Source organism: Macrobrachium nipponense, chromosome 35, assembly GCF_015104395.2.
Source record: "Macrobrachium nipponense isolate FS-2020 chromosome 35, ASM1510439v2, whole genome shotgun sequence".
Taxonomy (NCBI): Eukaryota; Metazoa; Arthropoda; class Malacostraca; order Decapoda; family Palaemonidae; genus Macrobrachium; species Macrobrachium nipponense.
The window spans coordinates 20,038,272-20,062,632 of record NC_061096.1 but is presented as its reverse complement, the minus strand read 5'-3'; the positions used below and the strand labels follow the sequence as shown (position 1 = coordinate 20,062,632).

Sequence of the window (24,361 nt, the reverse complement as noted above, 5' to 3'; positions counted from 1 at the left end):
AACATGCGATGGAATTAGGTTATCATTGCAGGCATGAAATGAAATTATGTTTGTTAATACAGGCATAAAATCACAAACGATTACTCATTTCATTGAGGAGTCAGAGATGTGTATTTCTGGTGATAGAAGTTCACTCTCAACGTGGTTCGGAAGTCACGTAAAGCCGTTGGTCCGGTTGCTGAATAACCACTGGTTCTCATGCAACGTAAAACACCAAACAAACAGACAAACTAACGATTACTATTGCGAGTATGATATGAAATACAATTATCATTGGGAGCAAAAAGTCAATAATATGAGGTCATTTAGTGCTCGGATGAAGTTTACGATGGAGCTAATGCAAGCAGGAAATAAAAAGAGGCTCTTGGCGCAGGCATGAAATATGGATGATGAGGAAATAGTTTTTTTTTATTTATAGCATGAGAAAGACGAATGATACATCTTTTATATAGATATTACGTGGAATAAAAAGACTGATTCACAAATGACGCCAGAAGAGAATGGCCCCCCTCCTTCGCGCTTTCCCAGATCGAAAACGTTGTATTTCTTGAAGTCCAGCGTTACACTCGTTAACCGCCATGTTGCGGCGTTGGCAGCCCTGGTCTCTAAAGTAGCATAAGCGGCATCCGTGCTTTTGCTAAAACAAACTTCTGATAACAGAAGCGGTGCGTGATGCGGATCACTCGTGTATACGTGATGTTGATGATGCCCTGTGTTGGAAGGAGAGGCCGCGAGTAGACGCCCTTGATTCCTCTGTTGTTTTTATGCTTGTCAAAGACCACTTTGCCCGTAGTACTCGAAACGTTTATTTCAGTAATCCCCCGCCCCCCCCCCCCCCCCTCTCTCTCTCTCACTCTCTCTCTCTCGCTCTCCTTCTCTCAATCTCTCTCTCTCTCTCTCTCTCTCTCTCTTGCCAAACCTCTTGAGAAAAGCCTCGTATAAAAATTTAAGTTGAAGCAAACAAGAGAACTTGTGTAACACAGTGAAACTTAATAACAATGCAAGGTCGCAGATGCGATTATGAGCTTATACAGGTTATTATACCTTGTAACACACACACACACACACCACACACACACACACACATACACATCACACACACACACACACACACACACACACATATATATTATATATATATATCGGTAATTGCATTCCAAACATTAATTAATATTTACATGCGTTTAATGCCAGTCTTGGCACAAATTGCATTTGTATACTGATGCATGATTTTGAGAATTAGCCATGGAAGTCACGAGACTACATCCTGCGTTGGTGGTGCTCCTTTTGGTACCAGACTATGAGCGTTGCCAAGGAAGACCATACTTGAGGAACTCGATGGTATGCAACTTCGTACTGTATTTAGTTCCTGGCTTCATCTAGGCTTTATCAACGGGGGTGTAACATCTCACTTTAGTATTCATGATTTATTGCTAAAGATAATTTGTCTAAAGTTGAGCATTTTTTAAAGATAATTTGTCTAAAGTATAGGATTTTAAAAATTAATTTATCTAAACTTTAGCATTTTTAAATATAATTTGCCTAAACTTTAGCATTTTTTTAAAAAGATAATTTGTCCAAACTTTAGCATTTTCTAAAAATAATTTGGCTAAACTTTAGCATTCTTTAAAGATAATTTGTTTAAACTCTAGGATTTTCAAAGATAATTTGTCTAAAATTTAGCATTTTTTCAAGAAAATTTGTCATAACTATGGCAATTTTAAAAAGATAATTTGTCTAAACTTTAGAATTTTTTAAAGATAATTTGTCTAAAGTTTAGTACTTTTTAAAGGATTATTTGTCTAAAATAGTATTTTTTAAAGATAATTTGTCTAAACTTTGGCATTTTTTAAAGATAATTTGTCTAAACTTTAGCATTTTTAAAGATAAATTGTCCAAACTTTAGCAGCATTTTTTAAGATAATTTGTTCAAACTTTTAGCATTTTTTTAAAGATAATTTGCCTAAACTTAAGAATTTTTAAAAGATAATTTGTCTAAAACTTTTAGCATTTATTTTAAAAATTATTTTGTCTAGACTTTAGCATTTTTTAAAAGATAATTTGTCTAAACTTTAGCATTTTTTAAAAGATAATTTGTCTAAACTTTAGCATTTTTTAAAGATAATTTGTCTAAACTTTAGCATTTTTTAAAGATAATTTGTCTAAACTTTAGCATTTTTTAAAAGATAATTTGCCTAAACTTTAGCATTTTTTTAAAAGATAATTTCCCTAAACTTCAGCATTTTTTAAAAGATAATTTGCCTAAACGTTAGCATTTTTTTTAAAAAGATAATTTGCCTAAACTTTAGCATTTTTTAAAAGATAATTTGTTTAAGCTTTCGCATTTTTCTTGGCAACTTGGTATAATTTTTTTTCTTTGAAATTTTATCATCAAGTATATCACATGCCGTGGGTGGGTAGTGCCGTGAGTGCACCTCACGTGGTGCACTGCAGGCGTTACAGAAATGTGTTTGCAACATTCTTGATCGTTACTCTATGCTTTGCTTTGGTTAGGTAACACTTCACTTAATGGTTGTGAATATTTGGCAATACTTTGCATTACTCTAGGCTCCAAGCTTTCATTTAACATCAGTTCAGAGGTATGTCGTCCAATGCTGCCAAAAAAAGAAAACAAGAAAAAGGTATTACTGTAAACATTCCTGTAGCTGCACCCTTCATATCTCTGTTCCACTTTTGCGGGAATCCTTTTCTCTTGTCTGAATGTCGGCAGCTCGTGAGGATTGTTATCTTTCACACAGTATTGCTTAAAATGGCGCCGGTGTCTCCTTTTCCGCAATAAAGGTTATTGAATTGCTCTAGGTCAGTGGTTCCCAAACTTGACCATACCAAGGAACCCCAGGTATGATAAGTTCCAGGCGAGGACTCCAGCCAATCAAAAGTTATTATTACCATACAGGGATACCCAGTACATCATAGTACATTTAATATTTGAATATTCCTGGACAAAGTAAGTATAAGTAGATATATAAAGAAATTTGAAATCAAGCTTATGATATAAAATAATGATGTAGTAAAAGGTGTGCAAGCTAGCTGAATGCACATCGAATTATCGATAATACCAAAGATAGGATGATAGAGAATAAGTAATGAAAATTTTTTATTGCATATGTATTTTTTGTGGAGTTGAAAAATTGAAAAAAATATCATTTGCTTTTATTGTGTTTCGGGGCCTTCTCCTGGATACCCAGGGGTCCGCGGACCCCAGTTTGAGAACCACTGCAGTCTAGGCTATCTTCCATAAGCTCCATTTCATTAGCTCAATTCGTGCTTGTACCCTGAGAGCTATTTGCATAATACTGACTTTGCCAAGCACCGCCTCTACATTCTGTTGAGGTGCCTCGTTGTCGTTCTGTCCAGATCCAGATGAACTTACTTATTTTCCTTTTACTTTAAGACATTGGAATGGTTCACCTATAGTAGATTCACATCAACCGTGCATTTAATGTCTAGGCCCGTCCCTTACGACGCTCCTGATTGGCTGTTGATAAGCCAATCACAGGGCTGGAAACTTCAGTCTCTCTCGAGAGTTCACATGGGCAGGATGTATGTTCCACCTCTCCTGAGGGATACTTTTGAAAGACGTATCTCTCAGGAGAGGTGGAACATGTATCCTGCATATGTGAATTCTCGAGAGAGACTGAGAGTTTCCAGCCCTGTGATTGGCTTATCAACAGCCAATCAGTCCGTCTTTAAGGGACGGGCCTAGAAATCAAAAAATGCAAGGTTGATGTGAATCTACTATAGTTATGTTACTGATGCCAAAGTTTGAAAACCGTCACTGCTTCGATAAACAAGCACCATTGTCTTGAATTTTCTGATTTATAATGTTGCTATTATGACCTCGTGACTGACAAGTAATTAAGATTTTTTTGTGAGATAAGAATGAAAACTTTGGGGCGGGGGGAAGGATTGTTTGGAGGGTAGAGTCACCGTTAATTAGTTATTTACTGTTACTTTCATCACTTATATAAATCTTTATCGATTTATTTACCATTTTCTTAATGTATTTCTTCCTTTTTCTTTTTACCTTCTGTTATTTCTTTCGAATGAACGCCATATTCTTTGGAAGCTTGAATTTCAAGTCAGTGGCACCTGTGAGCTTGTTCCATATGAATAGGGGTCATCTTCTGAATAATAATAATAATAATAATAATAATAATAATAATAATAATAATAATAATAATAATAATAATATTTTCAGTTATCTGTTTTCTCTTTTTTCTTACTTCGCATTCAGCATATTCCCTATTACAAAATTCGCCTAACTTTTGGACCAGGTTACTTACACTCCTTAATATCTGTACTACATTTTACTTATTTCTTTTGAAATAAATGGATTAAGTTTATACATTCCTAGGCTAATACTCAGATTCTTATAAATATTTTTTTTCTCGTGAAACTAGCCTCAATTACATCGTGCTCCAATGTTTCAATGTCTGATCAACAAGGATCTTTGTTTTCTATCATATGAACGAAAACTGCAAAATATGTTGTTCATTTCTCTTTCCCATCAATTTCCCAGTTTCACTGATGTACAATCTATCACATGGTATGCTTTGTGATAGATTGTACATCAGTAAAACTAGAAAAATAATGGAAAAAAGAATTGATCAACATATTTTGCAGTTTTCGTTCATATAATAGAAAACAAAAATCCTAATTGGACAAACATTGAAACATTGGAGCTTGATGTAATTGAAGCTAGTTTCATGAATTTTTTTTATATAAGAATCTGAATATCAGCCTAGGCATGTATAAACTAAATCCAATTACTTTAAAAGAAATATGTAAATTGTACTGCTATTAGGGAATGTAGGTAACCTGGTCCCAAGGATATAAGAATTTTCCATTAGGAAATATGGTAAGAGCCAGGTCAGTTGCCTGTCAGTGAATCTGTAAATAACTTATCCTCTTGAATTGTGGAAGTCTTGACCTGTTTACCTTTTTAATCGTCATCTGTTTGGTCAGGATCATGCCTCTGATTTCGTATCATCCTTGTGGTCCCTTGAATACGTACTTAGATACATACGTGCTACGCACGATTAAGGTTTGCAGTTTGCTTCTAATTTTTTTTTTTTTTTTTTTTTTTTTTTTTTTTTTTTTTTTGTGCTCTAGTCCCACTCCACCAAAGGTGGATGGTGAGAGCCGTGAAGTCACGCGTTAATTATAGTACAGTATTGCAGAGATATTCTGAGATGTATACGGGGTACTTATTATTGTCAAATTCACTCTATCATAACACCCAGAGAATAAGGTTTCTTCAAATTTTTTCTTGAAAAATTTTTGTTTTCAGTTTTTCCTGATTTCGAGTGGGAACTTTTCATATAGTCTCGAAAATTTAAAGGTTTTGAAAACTAACATCCGATGTTTGTCTTGTCTCAAACAACTTTAAACCATCTGCAGTTAATCCGTTTTTTACTCCATCTGTTGGTTAAATTATGTGTACAGCAAATCTTGAATATATTGGACATTCAGTCTTGATCGTTTAATGAGTCATTGCGCATTATTTTAGTCGTTATTCTAGCCTTGATAGGAAGCCAATGCAACTCTAACAATATAAGCTCAATATATATATATATATATATATATATATATATATATATATATATATATATATATACATAGAGAGAGAGAGAGAGAGACCTTACCTTACCTTACAGACCTTACATCTTGTTCGGGTTGCCCCAGGTCCCTCAGTGTGAGGCACCTCTAATGTTCTACCAGAGAGTTGCTAGTACATCTTCCGGTATATTTTGCATCTTCCAATCTTGCTGGTCTGGGATGCAGCTTACATATTTGTCGAGCTTATTCTTAAACACATCTACGCTCACTCCTGATATATTCCTCAGATGAGCTGGCAACGCATTGAATAGACGCTGCATTATCGATGCTGGTGCGTAGTGGATTAATGTTCTGTGTGCTTTCCTTATTTTTCCTGGTATAGTTTTGGGCACTATTCATCTACCTCTGCTTGCTCTTTCTGATATTTTTAGCTCCATGATGTTTTCGGCTATTCCTTCTACATGAATTATCATGTAGCGTTCTCTTCTCCTTTCTAGACTAATATAATTTTAGGGATGTAGCCTTTCCCAGTAGTCAAGGTCCATAACTTCTTCTATTCTAGCTGTAAGGGACCTTTGTACATTCTCTATTTGTGCAATATCCTTTTGATAGTGTGGGTACCATATCATATTGCAATATTCAAGTGGACTACGAACATATGTTTTATAAAGCATAATCATGTGTCAGCTTTTCTTGTTTTGAAGTGCTGTAACGACACTCCCATTTTTGCTTTACATTTTGCCACTAGAATTGCTATTTGATCATTGCATAACATGTTCCTATTCATCATCACACCAAGGTCTTTAACTGCTTCCTTATCTGTGATTGTCTCATTATTAGGTCCCCTATATGCATATAGCTATCCTTTTCTGTCTCCATAATTTATTGATTCAAATTTATCAGAGTTAAATACCATCCTATTTACCTCTGCCCAATCATATACTTTGTTAAGGTCTCTTTGTAGCGCGTTCCTATCTTCATCACAAGTAATTTCTCTACTTATTCTTGTGTCATTGGCGAAACTACATTACTGTCTATGTCTTCAATCATAATAACAAACAGTAATGCAGCTAACACCGTACCTTGTGGCACACCGGATATTACCTTAGCTTCATCCGATTTCTCATCGTTTGCAATAACTATCTGTTTTCTGTTGTGTAAAAATTCTTTTAACCATCTTCCTACTTTATCCACTATATTATGTTTCCTAATTTTCTTCGCTAATATATTATGGTCTACCTTGTCAAAAGCTTTTGCAAAGTCTAGATAAACCACATCTGTTTTCATTTCCGCTTTTCATATTTTTGTATATGTTCTCACGTTGGACTAACAGTTGGGTTTGTGCACTTTTTCCGGGTACGAAACCATGTTGTCCTATATTAAACAAATTATTTTTTATTAAATGTTTCATAATATTTTTCTTCATTACCCTTTCATACACTTTCATAATATGTGATGTTAGACTCACAGGCCTATAATTACTTGCCTCTAGTCTTGATCCGCTTTTGAAAGTAGGGGTAATATATGCTAATTTGTGCTCATCATAAATCCTGCCTGTATCTACAATTTGTCTTAATAATATTGTTAGTGGCTTTGCGATAGAGAGAGAGAGAGACAGACACTAAATAATATTCAAGGTTTGCTGTACATAATTTGATCAACAGATGGAGCAATAAACAGATTATATTGCAGGCAGACAGCGAAACCAGGCATTTCGCGAACCGCCTGAAATTTCAGGCAGGTAGCGAAATGCACTTAGGGACATTTGATCCCCCAGGGCTAGTACTAAACACGGTGAAGTAAATTAGACTCCCCAGGGACTAGTACTAAACACGGTGAAGTAAATTAGACTCCCCAGGGACTAGTACTAAACACGGTGAAGTAAATTAGACTCCCCAGGGACTAGTACTAAACACGGTGAAGTAAATTAGACTCCCCATGGGCTAGTACTTAACACGGTGAAATACATTCGACTCCCCAGGGGCTAGTACTAAACACGGCGAAATACATTCGACTCCCCAGGGGCTAGTACTAAACACGGCGAAATACATTCGACTCCCCAGGGGCTAGTACTAAACACGGCGAAATACATTCGACTCCCCAGGGGCTAGTACTAAACACGGTGAAATAGTGTAGACGAGTCACTGTTTTACCGTGTTTAGTCCTGGACACCTCGGGGGATCAAATGTCCCTAAGTGCTTTTCGCTATCTGCCTGAAATTTCAGGCAGTTCGCGAGATAACTGGTTTCGCGATCTCCCTGTAACACAACACACACACACACACACAGACACACACACATACACACAAAACATCATGACAGGTTAATAAAAAGAACAATGCAACCCCAACATCGGTTTTGTTGAATAAACGATCAGTGTCTATCCCTCAGAAGCTGGTCACTGCTGCTAATTTTTATTTATCCTTTATTATGAAAACATAACAAAATTCTCTACATTATTTACATAGTACTTACCTTATCATAAATACAGAAGAATAAAATGAAAAAAAAATTAAGCTACAGTGTTAAATATACCTTTGTTACAAAGTGATATTGCGTGTAATCTATATTTTATAGAAATCCTCAGTAATTAAAATTTTCTTTTAAAAACCATCATCATTATCCCAGTTATTGTTAAAGATTATAGTAGCTACTGGTTCGACTGGATGTGGGCTTTGGAAACTTTCTCAACACGAAACCTCAGGACCAGCCAGTAAGATCACTGTTGCTGATATACGTTTGTTGATGCTTCGTGTACGTAGCAGATTTTTCTTGGAATATGTCGGGGGAATGCAAGAGATATAGATAGTAATTTTGTCTAATTATACTGTCAGACTTACACAAAAGGAACAGATCTGGCAGGTAATATTTTTCAGTAGATTATGTTTCTTGTTTTTTTTTTCCTTTATAAAAATCATGTTCTATTCATTTTTTTATTTTGTGTGTGTGTTTTTCATACTTTAGATAACAGTGTTCTCTCTCTCTCTCTCTCTCTCTCTCTCTCTCTCTCTCTCTCTCACATTACCAGGAAGATGGTTGTAAATGATAATCCTCTCCTTGTAAGATTATTCATTAAGTGACGAATTTACTCTAATTAGGTTGGATTAGCATGGGAACCTTTGGCCAGGCGCGTATTCTAATACCCAGTCATTGAGGACACCAAATTCACAATGTTATGACACTTCGTCTTTATTTTGGGGAGATTTCCAAAGATTTTATCATCATTGACGTTGAAAGGAAAAATGAACTCGGGCTGGTATTTTAATAAGTGAAAATTTGTTACTGTAGCTGGAGTGGAGTTATATGAGTATTGCTCATATCCTTATTGTTTGCCGAAATTTAGCTTTTGATAACTTGTACCATTTCGAAGGCAGTGCTTTGTGATTAGAAACATAATAGGAGCGCAAAAATACATCGAAAATTCCGAAGTGTCGGTTAAGTCGATTAGCTTGGAAACCAGAAAATCCTAAAAGATGACTTTGATTTCATTTATTCCACTGTTAAGAAATCAATTACAATCCGTTAAGAAAACATTAAGTGAAAACTAGAATTAGAGCTAGCATTGCCTCATTGATGTTGATTTATGGAAGTGTAAATAAGTAACTCAAAAGGTTTGAATATATATATATAATATATATATATATATATATATATATATATATATATATATATATATATATATATTTGTGTGTGTGTGTATGTATACGAATGTCTGTCTGGTGTTACAGATTTGATTAGCATTATTTTGAAGATATAGGAAATAAACGCAAAATCAAGACTTGTGAAACAAATATCTCATTTTCTACGAATACTGTATAATTGGAGTGAGATAAGGGAATTAATTAAACCGGGAGACTTCTAGGATTTAATGAAAAAGTTCTGACGTAGGCAACAGATAAATGATGGAAAGGGTTGTTTCAACATGCGGGCTTCTGTGGAAGATGGACAGGCTATTTTTGTTTGTTTTTTTGTCATGAAGATAAATTCATAGGCGTGGATGTTTTAAGATAATTAAGGCATTCCCAATTTTTTTTTCGTGCGGGGTAGGGGGGTGGCCGAGGGATTCTTCCCAACGCCACCTCTGTTACAGTTGTTGCCCCTTGATCTTTCACTCAGGTAATAGAGATGCAGACGAATATCCTTCTTGGCGGCGCCACGGCTCTCGCTGAAGACCAGACATAAGACATAAAACAAGCACTCCGACAATTAGATCAAGACTTTTTACTTGGTTTGCCCGAACATTATTACGCCTTTCTTAGCTCAGTTTTTATAGCTTATGAAGCAAGCTGTTTGAATAGGTATTTTTGGCTGTTACGAACGACCAAGTCGCCATCTCAGCATTTTTGTTTTGTTTTGTTTTTTGGCTGAATTTACACAGTACTAATATAAGATGAGTCTAGCTGTCTCGAAAGTGCCACCCCCCATTCTTTTAACTTTTGACATTTGTTTTAACTTTATAAGAAGAATGAGACTTGCGGGTTTTTATCTCTTCATTTATGCATCAGGCTATTCTTGTAAGTTTCTATTTCGTTGTGTTAATACTTTATTTTAATTAAATCTCTTCGAGTAATTATTTGACTAGTGTTGTTGTTCTATAAGTGAAAAATGAAGAATCCCAGACGGTTCCACCCCAAGTTGTTCTCATTTATAGTAACCTGTACCCAGTAACCCCTCCCTTCACCACTGGCCTCTGCAGTATACACGTAGTAAGGATGGCTAAACATATCAGAATACATTTTACAAAGTCATATTCAGTTTCGCAAAGATACTGACGGGCTGGTATAAATGACTACAAAATTCACCCGTATCTTCGTTGTTGCATGGTTCGATTTAGTACCTTCATTGTATATGTATGTATATACATAGTAAATACACGTATGTTGAGATATAAAAAAATAAATAATTTTATTGATTCTGTACATAAATTACATATATTGTATATTATATATTGTAAAAAGACCTTTAAAGTGTAATTTTTTTTAATAAAAAAGAAAAAAAGTGCCTTCATCGTCATTTTATAATAAAATTTACTGACATTGATATGCTTATTATTATTGTTGTTGTTGTTGTTCACTCCAATTTCAATAAGACTCAGACTCCCAACCCTGAGAGACGAGACGCATCCTTAAAGAGATGAGACAGCAGCTCCATCCTGTAATTTTCGAAATTTTGAGAAGCAAAGGTCATATTTTTTCATGACGTGAAACGAGTCCTAATAAGCTGTTGTTTGTCAATCGGGAGATTTATCGCCCACCTCGTAAGACAAATGCTAAGCCGACGTCGCCTCACATAATCGGCGGTGGTCATCATATTTCTCGGCAAATCAGACTTTGAAGTTCCCCGACAGTCGCCGGCGAGCGTCGCGCAGTCTGTCATTACTCCTATCATAAAGTAATCAGATGTTTAGGAAGGACGTAAATCAGTCTCTTTCCATCCTGGAATCGGGCGCTAAACACGGAAGACTTCTTGAAGATCTATTCGGCTCGCAAGAGATGTGTGGTATTGAGACTAATAACTTACCTTCAGGAGATGTGAATGGTATTGGGACTAATAACTAATGTTCAGAAGATGTGAATGGTACTGAGACTAAACGCATATGTTCAGATTTGAATGGTATTGAGACTAAACTCTTAGGGCCAAGATTATGTCCAGATGTGAATGGTATTAAGACTAACACTTACGGCCAGAAAATGTGGATGGTATTGAGACTAAACAGACTAAACGTTTATGTTCAGATGTGAATGGTATTGAGACTAACACTTACGGCCAGAAAATGTGGATGGTATTGAGACTAAACAGACTAAACGTTTATGTTCAGATGTGAATGGTATTGAGACTAACACTTACGGCCAGAAAATGTGGATGGTATTGAGACTAAACAGACTAAACGTTTATGTTCAGATGTGAATGGTATTGAGACTAAACACTTATGTTCAGGAGATGTGAATGATATTGAGACTAATCACTTACCGTCAGATGTGAATTATTGAGACTAATAATTTAATTTTAGGAGATGTGAATGGTATTGAGACTAAACACTTGCGTTCAGATGTGAATGGTGTTGAGACTAAACACCTATGTTCAGAAGTGAATGGTATTGAGACTATGCACTTACGTTAAAGAGGTGTGAATGATATTGAGACTAAACGCTTAAGCTCAGGAGATGTGAATGGTATTGAGACTAAACACTTAGGGCTAGGAGATGACTCCCAAACAGTTCCTAAAAACGCCATGTTTTGAAATGAACTAAACGAAGTACGACAATGGCCCCATTATGGCCAGAGTCAGCCTATTTTCCTCTCTTGATACCCGACTTGACAGGAACAGTGAAGTTTTGTTTGTTGGGAGACGATTTATGAGTGGCGAGTCTGAGGCAGAGAGAGAGAGAGAGAGAGAGAGAGAGAACCGCACACATGATTGTCGGTGTTATCTGAAAGTCGAGACTAGATTTTTTTCCCTCCATAATCTTTTGACGGTGTCGTTTAAAAAAATAACTCCGGCAATAAACTATCGTTACTATTTTTAAATGCTGTTCTGAACGAATTAATAAAGAAGAAAGAAAAATAAAAGGAAAAATCCGAGAGTAATGAAGAAGAAGAAGAAAAGAAGGCGAGAAGCTCTCGAAACTCGACACGTGCCCATCGCTGGAAACCCAATAATATGGCAACACTTGATTACATGACGCGTATCTATTAGCGTGGCGCCTTCATTGTTAAAAAGAATATCAACAGAGTTAGGCTTTATAGAGCAATTTCTCTTCTCGTTGTTAAAGGCAAGTCTCGTGGCTTATTTATTCATTTGTTGACAAGTAGAATGTCATTGTTTGTACGAATGGTCGCCCTCATCTTTTATGCAAAGCCACGAGTCGACTCTTCCTTTGAAGATGCATATCCTGTTGCTGCTTAAGCTCCCATTACTGCAACTCGTTTGCTGCTAATTGCTATCACATCCTGATAGCGAGAGCATTAATATTACGGTTAATTATGACAGATGACTCATACAGCCGTGCTTAATATTAAAGTTAATTATCGTGAAAGGTAAATTGTTGTATCCAAAACAGACACTTTATATTTAACTTCAATTTCACGAGCTTTCCAACACAAAAGTTTCTAGGACGGTGTGAGCAGTAACAAGTCACGCCACATATCTGCCAAAGAATTTAAACTCCTTTAGTTTGCTGACACTGAAATATATAATGACTATTAATGTCATTTGGATGAAAAAAACAAACAAGCAAACGATAGAAGTCAGTGCAACCTGCTTTATATTTACATTCGACCTAATGATGTTAAGACTTCTTTGAAAGGAAAAAAAATTAAAACAAAATACATTTCGAGACCTCTTTTATCCATTATATTTTGTTGGTCTGTATTATGATCGATTTTTGTATTCGGTTAAGTATGATTTTGATAAAAAAATAGTTTCCTGTTTTTTATTGGAGAACATATTAATTTAATGACTGTGATAATTATATATATATATATATATATATATATATATACATACATATATATATGTGTTTGTGTGTAGGTTATATAATCATTATCATTAACTGAGGAGGAATTTCAAAGAAACAACAGGATAATAGTCACTGATACATTCGTCCTTTAGCTTTTAATGCATTGACCCTTTCAGTGCTTTTCTAGGATGTCGAGAGAGAGAGAGAGAGAGAATCGTACATTTAGATATGCGAGTCACAGAGCTGGCCTGTCAGCCAATCAGATATCATGTTTGGGATCAAAGACCTATTTTGCTGTTTAAATGTTAAAATAAGCCTCACCTTTAGTAAACTTTGTAGTAAACATACTAGCAGAGCCAAGTGTAGTATGTGCATAGAAACAAATGCCTGAGTTTGTTTAAGAAAACGGGTAGTTTTTTAAAACCATCTCTTAGGGTTTTAAAACATTCCTAAGATCATCACCAACGAAAGGAATGAAATATCATAGGAATATGATAAAAACCACAAAATGAATGCTGAACAGCTTTTTTTTATAATAACTGTCCTAATTTTATATATCTTATGAGTATTATCTTCATGTAATAACTTTATTTGGACTGGAAGAACCGGAGAAGATACCACGAGAATTTGTTATATATATATATATATATATATATAATATATATATATATATATATATATATATATATATATATCTTACCTGAATCAGCAGATTCAATTGCAAGAGAATGTGACAAGGAAAGACAAGTGCCGATATATTGGGGCTGTATATGAATGGAGCGTAAGAATTTTTTTGGGATTGTAGACGAGTTTCATCTCAAGTCTTTTGAGGAGAGGGGTCAAGATATTCATTCCTTTCTGCCTCATTAAGGAGGACGTTGGGGCCGTGGGGAGGGGGGGGGGGGGGGGATGGGGGGGGGGGATTAATGAAGATTTTCCGGAATTCAGTCCAGCTGGATAACCTGTTCGAAAGAAAGACTTGAGCAGGGTTTATAGTCCGATATGTCGGTCTTCCAGTGTCTTTCTGATTGGGTCTCGTTGCTTGCATATTATAATCTTGAATGATAGTTTTAATTAACGGTTTCAATTTTTGCTTGCATGTTTGTATTGTACGCCCGCCTAATACCTCAGAATGAAAATCGAGCCGGTTATCGGATTGGAAGTAACCGTCTTACTTTCCTTGTAAGTCTATTTTTTTCTGTTTGAAGAACTTGGTAGTGAATCTAATTTTCTTCATATTTTTTTTTACGGTAGTGCGCGCACATTAAAGCAACTGGGGTGAAGTTAAGTATATCTTAGTTTATCCATACCACTGGGCTGATTAACAGCTCTCCCAGGGCTGGTCCGAAGGAGTAGCTACTTTTACGTGTTAAAGAGCCAATTGTTTACCTAGCAATGGGACCTACAGCTTATTGTGGGATCCGAACCATATTATACCGAGAAATTAATTTTTAATCACCAGAAACAAATTCCTCCGACTCCACGTTGGCAGAGCGGGGAATCGAACTCAGAACTACCAAATCGGTAGGCGAGCACGTAAACTAAGTGTCCAACATGGAACTAGCAACTGCGGTAACATACCATGATCATATGATTAGATGACAAGACATGCAACCATAATCTGTTTTGAAACATTTCTAGTTTTAAGAGGGCATCATACAAGACCGTTAGTGCGAAGTGTCAATAAATTTATGCGAGTAGCCTATACAGAAATACCAACCTAGCAGCTTGCACTGGAGTTTCGTCTTCATTCATCAAAATAAACATAATTACTTCTTGGGCTGCGTCGGAAGTGCATCTCAGAAAAAAAAATTGCATTTTATTGGAATTTGGATGTATTTCTGCATTTAGGCATTTTATTGGAATTTGGATGCATTTCTGCATTTATGCATTTTATTGGAATTTGGATGTATTTCTGCATTTAGACTTAACCGATTGTGTGTAAAATGGATTATAGAATTTAGGCCAAATGACGACATTCAGAGCCGACAGGGATATTGACAGTAAGGAGGTTTGAAAGGTGTATCAGGAAGAAAACCTCGTAGTTGCATAATGAAACAACTGATAGAGGGTGGAAAGTCAGATGAAAGAAGAATATGAACGGAGGTGCAGTGAAAAGAATAAGAGAGGTTGCAGCTTGGGGGTCGAAGGGACCCCGCAAAGACACTGAAGTAATGTCTAAAGCGCAGTGCCTATGTGGATCACTTGCTCCAAAAAATCCTGTTCAGGGGTGGAAATCAAATACATCTTACTACATAAAGTTGTTAATGGGTCGAGGTAATAATCATGGTATACTGGGCTTTTGAATTATTTCCAAAACCAAGATACTGAAAGTTCAATGGTGCAAATATGGAAACTTGGAACAGGAAAATAATTAAAATGAGCGAGTTTGAGTTACATACCAGTTGAAAAAAGAAAAAAAAAAAAACTTTTTTTTTCATTAGACTTATACCCGACTAGATTGATCTTGGCTTACATATCAGGCTTGCAGACGTTACCAAAATTAAGTCTTGGCTACTAATTTGCTTTTAACAATTTAATTGAAACAGCGCCTGGCTAAGTCACATCTGCACACAGACTCAGACCTGACAGTATCCAGTCTTTGCTGGATACCTTGACTTCAATAAGCAAACAGCAGTATATGTGTACTATAGCCGAATAATTTTATATCTGTAATGTTAGGAGAGGTAGTTTTTGTTTCTTAAAGTTGTCATGTTTGTATGGTTGTCTCTAGTTCGTGATAGCCAGTCAGTCACGTAACTGGAAACTGTAACTGAACATACCAATAGCAAATGCGCAGCAACAGAAAATTCTTCTTCCAGTTTACTCCTTCACCTTTTTTGCCTGTCTTCAGTTTATTTCACCACCTGTCTTAATTGCCATGATGTTCTTAAGTCTTCTGACATCTTGATGACACGTATTGTTAGCGTACCAGTTCTCTTAAACAGGCGTGCTCGAAGTTTTCGTTGTACTCAAAAGTTTTCATTTACTTTCTTGATGGTGATCACCTTAAGCAATCAGTCTCGGGTTTCAACAACCTCTCTACTGTAGTGCTGCGGTTTTCTAACAACCATCACTGACATTAATCCAAATCCTTAGCGGCCACTGCCTCAAAAGTCCTCATAAGAAGCGTTCAGTACCGAAGTATTAAAAAGTAGAGTTGAATACAGAATTAAGGCCAAAGGCCAAGCACTGGGACTTGAAGTCATTCAGCGCTGAAATGTTAATTGACAGTAAAAGGTTTGAAAGGTTAACAGGAGGAAATACTCAGTTGCACTATGAATCAAGTGTCAGGAGACGGTGGAAAGTAAGATGAAGAAAAGAGGTACAGTAAAAGGAACGAAAGTGGTTGCAGCTAGGGGCCGAAGGCACTCTGTAAAGAACCTTAAGTGATGCCTACAGTGCACCGCATGAGATCCACTGACGGCATTAACCCCCTACGGAGGAAGTATTAATAAGCATCTTTCTGTGAAAGCACTAGATATTCTTTTTCCTCATTAGTCGTTCAACCATAAACATTGTTTGGAGACGTTAGTACTGCAACACCAACTGCCATTCCTACTAGATCTAAAAGTAAGAGATTTGTCTTTGGGATAAGAATATTTAGTGGCTGCTTATTGGCAGTCTCTCATAATTATATTTTCTTGCAAATGCTACAGTTGCTCTTTCCGGGTTCTTTGTTTTTTATAACTTGGAATCAGCTGAACATTCAGCAGTACTGCAACCTAGCAAGAGTACCTGAATAATTAAACTATTTTAACTTGCCTAACAGAACTGCCCCAGTCATTTATAAAAGGATGAGTGACATGTGAATGAATAGAATGATGTCTAATGAAATTTAGGGCATAAAGCCAAACAATAGGGCGCTTTCAGCTATTCAGTCTTTAGGACTGTGAAAAAGGGGCAGTTGTAGTAGATAGAAAGCAAGAAAGGGAAAAAAAATAAGATATAATGAAAAAGGATCTCAAGGCGAAACTGAAAGAAAATGCCACAGTTCCCTAATAGGCAATAGTTTTTATATGTTAGGGAGCAAACTGAAGCTAACGTAAAAGTTGGTGCAGCAAGGGAGCGAATTGAATTTAATATAGAATTTAGCCCAAAGGCCAAGCACTGGGACCTATGAGGGCATTCAGCGCTGAAAAGGAAATTGATAGTGAAAGGTTTAAAGGTGTATGTAACAGGAAGATACCCTCGCAGTTCCACTATGAATAAATTCTCGTAGTTCTACTAAGCTAGAAGAAAGAGAATGTGAAAGGACGAATAGTAATGGGGACAAAAGAGGTTGCCACTAGGGGACGAAGGCACGCTGCAAAGAACCTTAAGTAATGTCTATAGTATACCGCATGAAATGTACTGACGGCACTATCCTCCTACGGGAAACAAGGGGCTCAAGCTCATTGACGGAACTACCCCACTACTTGGTATACTATATTAGTGCTGCTATGGTGGATAACGTATAGAGACTATATTAGTGCTGTTGTGGTGGCTAAACTTATAACTTGTCTAACATCATTTGACCGAAATTATCTAACAATTTTTAGCCCTTCATTACAACTGTACCGTAATTATTTATTTTATTGCCTCCAGAGTTTCAAACCGTTAAATGTTTAGCTGAGATTTCCATTTGAACTTTGGTTGCTTGTGCTTAAGTGTCTTTCCTCCTAATGAAATTGTTATCGGAAGGCACGACACTAACTGTTGTAACCATTTTATCATAGTCTTTTCAGCTGCTTTTTGTTTTGATTTGTTGCTCATCAAATAACCAATATAATAGACGGAAATTAAAAGTTACACGTAGTTTTCCATATTTTTTTTATGCTGGCGAGACTAGCACAAAACATGATTTTTCATGTTTTCTTTTCAGTGGAGGAAAAGTTAGTTTGTGGCTGCATAATATATTGTTGGAGAGTAACAACAAAACAGATTTACATAATGTTCTTAATTAAAAATAAACATTCATCCCATAAAGCCTTAATTATAGTAAAACTGTTTTCTGTGTGAAAACCATATGAATAAATCCCCTGATAAGGAATAGTGAGAACATAAATATACAGCAAGTACACTATTATGTTCTTCAGTATTTCGATTATAGTCTTTTAAAACTTTTTAAATATAGTTATTTAGAATGAAAATTACAGCAATATGATTTTCGAAACTTGCTTAAACCACCAATTTTCCCATGTTGAAGTAAGAGTTCTCATATATGGAATGTTTAAAATATCCTCTTATTATGTATTTCCGTGTAAACGGTTTAGTGATAAAGTTGACAACGGTATCAAGAAAATTTTTGGCCCCATAATGCATATATAAACCAGTAAAAACCAACGACTAAATCGAGGCACCAATTGGCTGACGTGATGGGAGTAGCGATTTAAGCAACCTACCAAAACAAAATCCGGGATATCAAGAACACAAACAGTGGTAGTTCTGATGTTAGCCTTCTCGTCGAGGCTCCACTGCCGCCAGGTCTCCCTCTCACATAATGTTCCGGTGCTGTAATGAGTTCTGGTTCTATACCCTCTTGTGGAGAAGTTTCTGCTTGATCATCCTCCACAGTAGACGAAGTGTGTTCCAATGTTACCGAGTAAATGAATGTAGACAGGCTTCCCAATTCCCCAATGTCACTGGAGTGCAAAGGTTGTTCGATTGATGTCGGTTCTACTAACTCTTGCGTTAGTTTCGTCGAGGTCAGTAACGACGAAGTGGTATGAAAAGTTTCATTTGAAGGGACATGTCTCTCATTTACTGTTGATTTCACTTCCGTCCTGGGAGGCTGGGCTGATTCAGTCGACGACGCAATAGGGAGAATAGGGTGTGGCGTTTCCTCGAATGTGATTCCTCCTCCAAATTCTGCTGACTGGGGCAGTAGTGGCGTGGTCTCCTTCGGAATAATCCCTACGTTTTCTATTTTTGCTATGACGGTTCTGGAATAAGATTATTAGTTACTTGAACATTTCTAAGTTAAATGTAAACATACTGGTATGATTTTATGATAAACGTAATTTAATTCACTTCATTCAGTGAAGTGACAATTTTTATCCGATAGACAATCCATTTCATTTGTTAAGAACGTTACACATTAATGAAAGTAAAGACGATTTACAATAAACAATGGACGGATTAGAAGTTTTTACACAGATATTCGAGCTTTGATGGCCAATCTGACATAACATCTTTACAATGTATTTACCGGAATCATTCTGTTATATTACAACACAAGACTTAAAAGTGATGAATATCTCTTAGACAATCATTCGAGTAAATATATAAGTCCAGGTATAAATTCATTTTCTTTAAAGCCAAACACTCAAAAAGAAAATGTATTTTATGGTAGACTTTGAAATTTGTGATTTTTCTAGCTCGCGGTAACTGCTTTTTTCTGTTTACAAGTGTCAACAATGATCTTTAAACTTAATTAACCAAAAAGATAAGGCAAGAAGACCAAAATATTTAAATATTACATCTCATATATGGTTACAAATTTCAATAATAATGTACTTATCACTGATCTGCACGTTTATGCATAAAAACTCCGTTAGTTTGTAAAACGGTCGTTACTCCAGAACTATTTCGATCGTACCACATGGATGGACGTTTACGAATGCCATAGTAATTCTGACGTCAGAATAGGCTAATTTGGAGGACATTCAGACGGGATATCCCATACTCATAACCGAGGACGAACTAAGGATAACGTAGCTATTAGTAGCTTTAGTGAAAAAAAAAACTGCATTTTTCTGATAAAATCAACCTGGGAGCATTTAACTTGGTATTACATAGGCTATATAAATAACAGAACTGAAGAAAGAAGTGAAAACAATATTTCAAATTACACCCTAAAGTAATCCTTGAATTTATGATTTAGTAATGATGGCTGAGTTTTGGAAACCAAAGAATGAACGGGGAAAGACTTGTCATTACAAACATTTTGGTTTCCCGTTGTCCGAATAGATGTACTGTATGATAACGGCTCAGTATCGACCTATGAAACTTGAACTAAACCACAAACAGTAGAACAAATATATTCGATGAAAGACATTTGCTGGTCGAATGTCTCGTCTTGGTTATCCAAGACATGGTTCGGTTCCTGTTCTAGGGACGTGAGAATAGTATTTTACCCTACCTACAATTCTTGGTGAGGATTGTAATATGGAACAATTACATAACTTTGGGTGAGAGGCGGGCTTCCTCAACAGATTTTAAGCCATATGCTTGTATGTATATATACTATATACGAGTTTACAGAATGATTGATACAGAGTCAAAGTAATAGGGTCTGCTCACGAGGCGGTACTAAAACCTACCCCGCTCCTTTCAAATGATATATAGCACATTACAATTACGATTACTTTCAAACCAACAAGCGCGCACAGAAAAAATTATCTACGCACACAAAAATGTGCAATTACTTCATCCGTCAACCTACATACATTCACGTTTCGTAGCGTATCTGACTAAGGGATGATAAAAAGAAACTGAAAAATGGATTAGAAATCTGTTAAAATTTACTATATAATGCATAAATAAAATTGATAGGTGTTCTCAGAAATTTTCGAGGAATTGGTCAAAGACGGACCAAAATTTTATGTAAATATTTACCACATTTTTCTTACAAAATTTTTCATCTTATTGCGTTTTGCTATATACCATGTAAACGTACAAAGAATGCCCTTTCAATTTGTATATGACACATTACAATTACAATTATTTTCAAACTCATAATCGCGCACAGAAATTATCATCTACGCACGCAACAACTATAAAAAATTAAGCGTTCGTGAGAGATCTGAAATCTAGCCCCGCCCCTTGTGAAACGTCATCAGATACATCCAGCCAGACTGACTAAACTTTTTGTACTTTTTTCGAAAATATTATAATCGTTTGAGGCATGCATAGTTAATACCTTTATGTATACAGTTTGTGTTGTATGTAAACTTATGTGTTCGGAAGTATATTTATGTGATATGAAGTGCTAATGAAAAATTTGCTGGAAGTGTTCCCTGTATCATTTTCATCATTTATACTTTTGATATCGTTTTCCTTTTTGTGCCCAAGTCGTGCAATTGCAACTGCCATTTTTTACACTGCCTGTATCCATATTTTCTTTGTATTAATTGCATAACAATAAGTATTCACAATAAGATTTGGAAAATATTATTAATCTATCATTTTAACTTATATTATAAAAAAGTTGCCTTTGAAAGTGAGGTATGAACACAGTGACAGAACTGAATACATTTCTTAAGAATTATTTAAAATCTTGATAATATTACTACCCGAGAGAGAGAGAGAGAGAGAGAGAGAGAGAGAGAGAGAGAGAGAGAGAGAGAGAGAGAGAGATAGTTGCCATGTTAAAAGAAATGGACTTGAAGAGAATACAGAAAACCAGTATATAGGTAAGTAAATAAATAAGTAAAGAATAAACATATGAAGAAAGCTGGAGTAGCTGTGTGTTCAAACTGGTATATTTGTGCAATAAAAACAAGGGTTTTTTGGTGACTAAATGAGAGAATGGGTATTAAAAAAATCAACCATGTGACCTCTACAGATTTTATCAAAGATTATGAAAAACACCACGCGATATGGATTAAATGTATAAAAACTAAGGGTTCAAGAAATTCAGTGGAGAAACACGGGAGTGTTACTCTTGTGACGTCACACTATTAGCTCCGCCCCCACTGCAGAGTTGAGCAGACCCTATATACTTTGAATGGTTATTAAAAAACATCAAGCATGTTACCTCTTTACAGGTTTTATCAGATTTTATAAAAAAAAAACACCATGCAATATGGATTAAATGTATAAAAACTAAAGCTTTTTTAAAGTAAGTCAATTCAATGGTAGGAGCGCGGGTAGTTTCTCTTCTGACGTCACAGTATTAGCTCCGCTCCCACTGCCCACTGCCGAGTTGAGCAGACCCTATTACTTTGACTCTGGATTGATGTATTTTTAGTTATTTCCTAAATGAAGTTTTTTTATTTAGTATGTATACTAAAATGTGAATTTACAGATATGGTTGATATATATTTTTAGACATTTCCTAAATGAACTATAAATTTATTCATCTTTAAAGTAAATTAATTTAATACGGCGTCAATAACCTAGGTGTTGTAACGCCAGTTTTAGCAGTCATAACTATCAATCAATCAGAAGCAAATACAGTTTCGGTGCGCTCTGAGGATGAAGCATGACGCTCTGAAACGGTATGTGATTCTGAATATATTTGTTCTCCTATTTGTGGTTTTTCTAGAAGTGCAGTGCTTTATGATTTCTTTTCAGTACATGAAGTGAATCATGTTTTGAATTTTTAACTGAATAAGTATGTTACCTGCTATCGAATGAGTGGGTCGATACACTATCAAACTGCGATGTCGCATGGCCACCAAACTTAGATGACAACACCCCAGCTTTGTCAGTTTCAACTGTCGCAAGATCTGTAATGGACAAATCCAATGTTATGAATCAGAATGAATCTGTGATGCAAGCAATATCTGAGGCCTAAGAACCTTGTAGCAACTTAATTCTGTCTACAGAACATCTGAAGTGGCAAAAACGTTCGTTTGCAATATTCATACCGACTGCTTCCTCGTGTAGGTTTTAGAGAGATCAATGAAAAAAATAACACACAGTTATCATGGTATTAGTAAAATCTAAAACTTTATTAACCTGATATTAGTAAAATATAAAACTTGAATAACCTGTCAAGTAGTTACAATTTCGTCTCAATCTTTCAAGAACATGGCAGGTTCACCAGATTATGACGACATACCTGATGATGCATTTACACTTTTACCCTGAAAACTGTCGGGCGAATTTCCAGGTTTATTTCCTGACGTAACCCTGCAGGAGGAGGATTTTATACTGTCAGAAAATTCCAATATATAAATACATATAATTTTAGCAACTATTTGTTTAAGGAATGTATAATTTTGAGAAACTTGAGATTAGAAAAACTGCTAATAATAGATACAGGAAATACTAAAGGTTCATGTAGCGCAACTTTTTTATGTTCAGTCCTTAAATGAGAAGTTTCAGTAGGGTCCCATAATCTTTAAAACACATGTAATTTTTAATATTTTCATGTCTAGACACCAAAGCGTACCAAATAGGTTTTATTCAGAGTTAATGTGGATTATTATAGCCCTACTAACTAAATTGTTAACTGAAATCTTGCTTAGAAGTAATAGTTTCCAGATCACATATTAAATGAAACTCGTTACCCAGATATTTTAAACCACCCTAAATTTAACCTTTTCGGAATCAGTTCGTTTCTGTTCCCATATGGCTAGGAGTGGGCTAAGCCATGATGGGACACTCAAGGAATTACGTCTTATTATCGAAAGGAACTATCCGAAAGGTTAATTACTTTTCGTTGATGCAAGTTGTCTTTAATGAATATTGTACCCCGAAAATAAGTTTAGTTTTTTTTTTTAAAGAGAAATGGGCAAATTTTCAAGGTGAATAGTTCTTTACTTAGCCATCTAGACTTCTCTGAACTGGTCATCAAGATATACAGTAATCTAGTTCCATAAACGACAGTAAATTACAGGTTTTACAGTTATTACCGAAGGCCCTCTATAAAGCAAATACCAGACAAAATTTACTCTTGAATATCATGAAATTCAGACATTAGTGAATGTAAGAATAAACATTCTATACCACTTGCTATTGGAAAAGGGCCAGAATTAGTTGGCATAAAAAAAAAAAGGGTTTCCCCTGGTAAGGATGTAAGAAATTCAACAAATACTGCACTTACGTTCTGGCCACAGCTTCATTAAATCCGCAGTCATCCCTGTCCGTTTCTTCAGAGCTAAAAACATTTTGAGAGGTCAGAAAAATATATATTGAAGTAACTTAACTTCCAAAATTATATATGGCATAGGTTATGCTTCTTTTACATCTGCTAAATCTCACCAATAAAAGGTATAGTACGGATTGATATATTTTCCAATACATTTTCCAAAATGTTATCTTAAATGAATAAAAACGTGAACTTATGTACAACGAACGGTACCAAATAGTTATCAAAAGTGCCAGGGTCTCAACTAGGGTATATTAGTGCTTATTCCTATTTTATGTTAAGGGTAATTGAATCTACCAGCAGACGTATTTAGCGCATGAACATGGTACAGTATAGCTTGCCACTGAACCTAGAACAAGGACTGGGGAGGAGAACAGCTTTGTCTAAAAGGTTCATTGGATCTTAACTAGATAGTGACCCCGAGAGGTTAATCCGGTGTATCCACCTTTGCGGAGCGTAGTACAAGCCCGTTGGGTATTACCGTAAAGACAAAGATAAGTATCAAAGATAATGACCCCC

At 35.7% G+C, this 24,361-nt stretch overlaps 1 protein-coding gene across 1 annotated transcript in view; it reads right to left on the bottom strand.

The window, feature by feature from the left end:
* Positions 1–17,920: 17,920 nt before the first annotated feature.
* LOC135208461 (receptor-type tyrosine-protein phosphatase zeta-like) overlaps positions 17,921–24,361 on the bottom strand; it is a 39,107-nt gene continuing 32,666 nt past the window's right edge. The window contains exons 7-10 of the mRNA XM_064240660.1: positions 23,798–23,851; positions 22,811–22,881; positions 22,370–22,475; positions 17,921–18,965 (exon numbers count right to left, since the gene is read on the bottom strand). Coding sequence (XP_064096730.1) covers positions 18,422–18,965; positions 22,370–22,475; positions 22,811–22,881; positions 23,798–23,851 — 775 coding nt within the window. The 3' untranslated portion in view covers positions 17,921–18,421. The remainder of the gene's footprint in view (positions 18,966–22,369; positions 22,476–22,810; positions 22,882–23,797; positions 23,852–24,361) is intronic.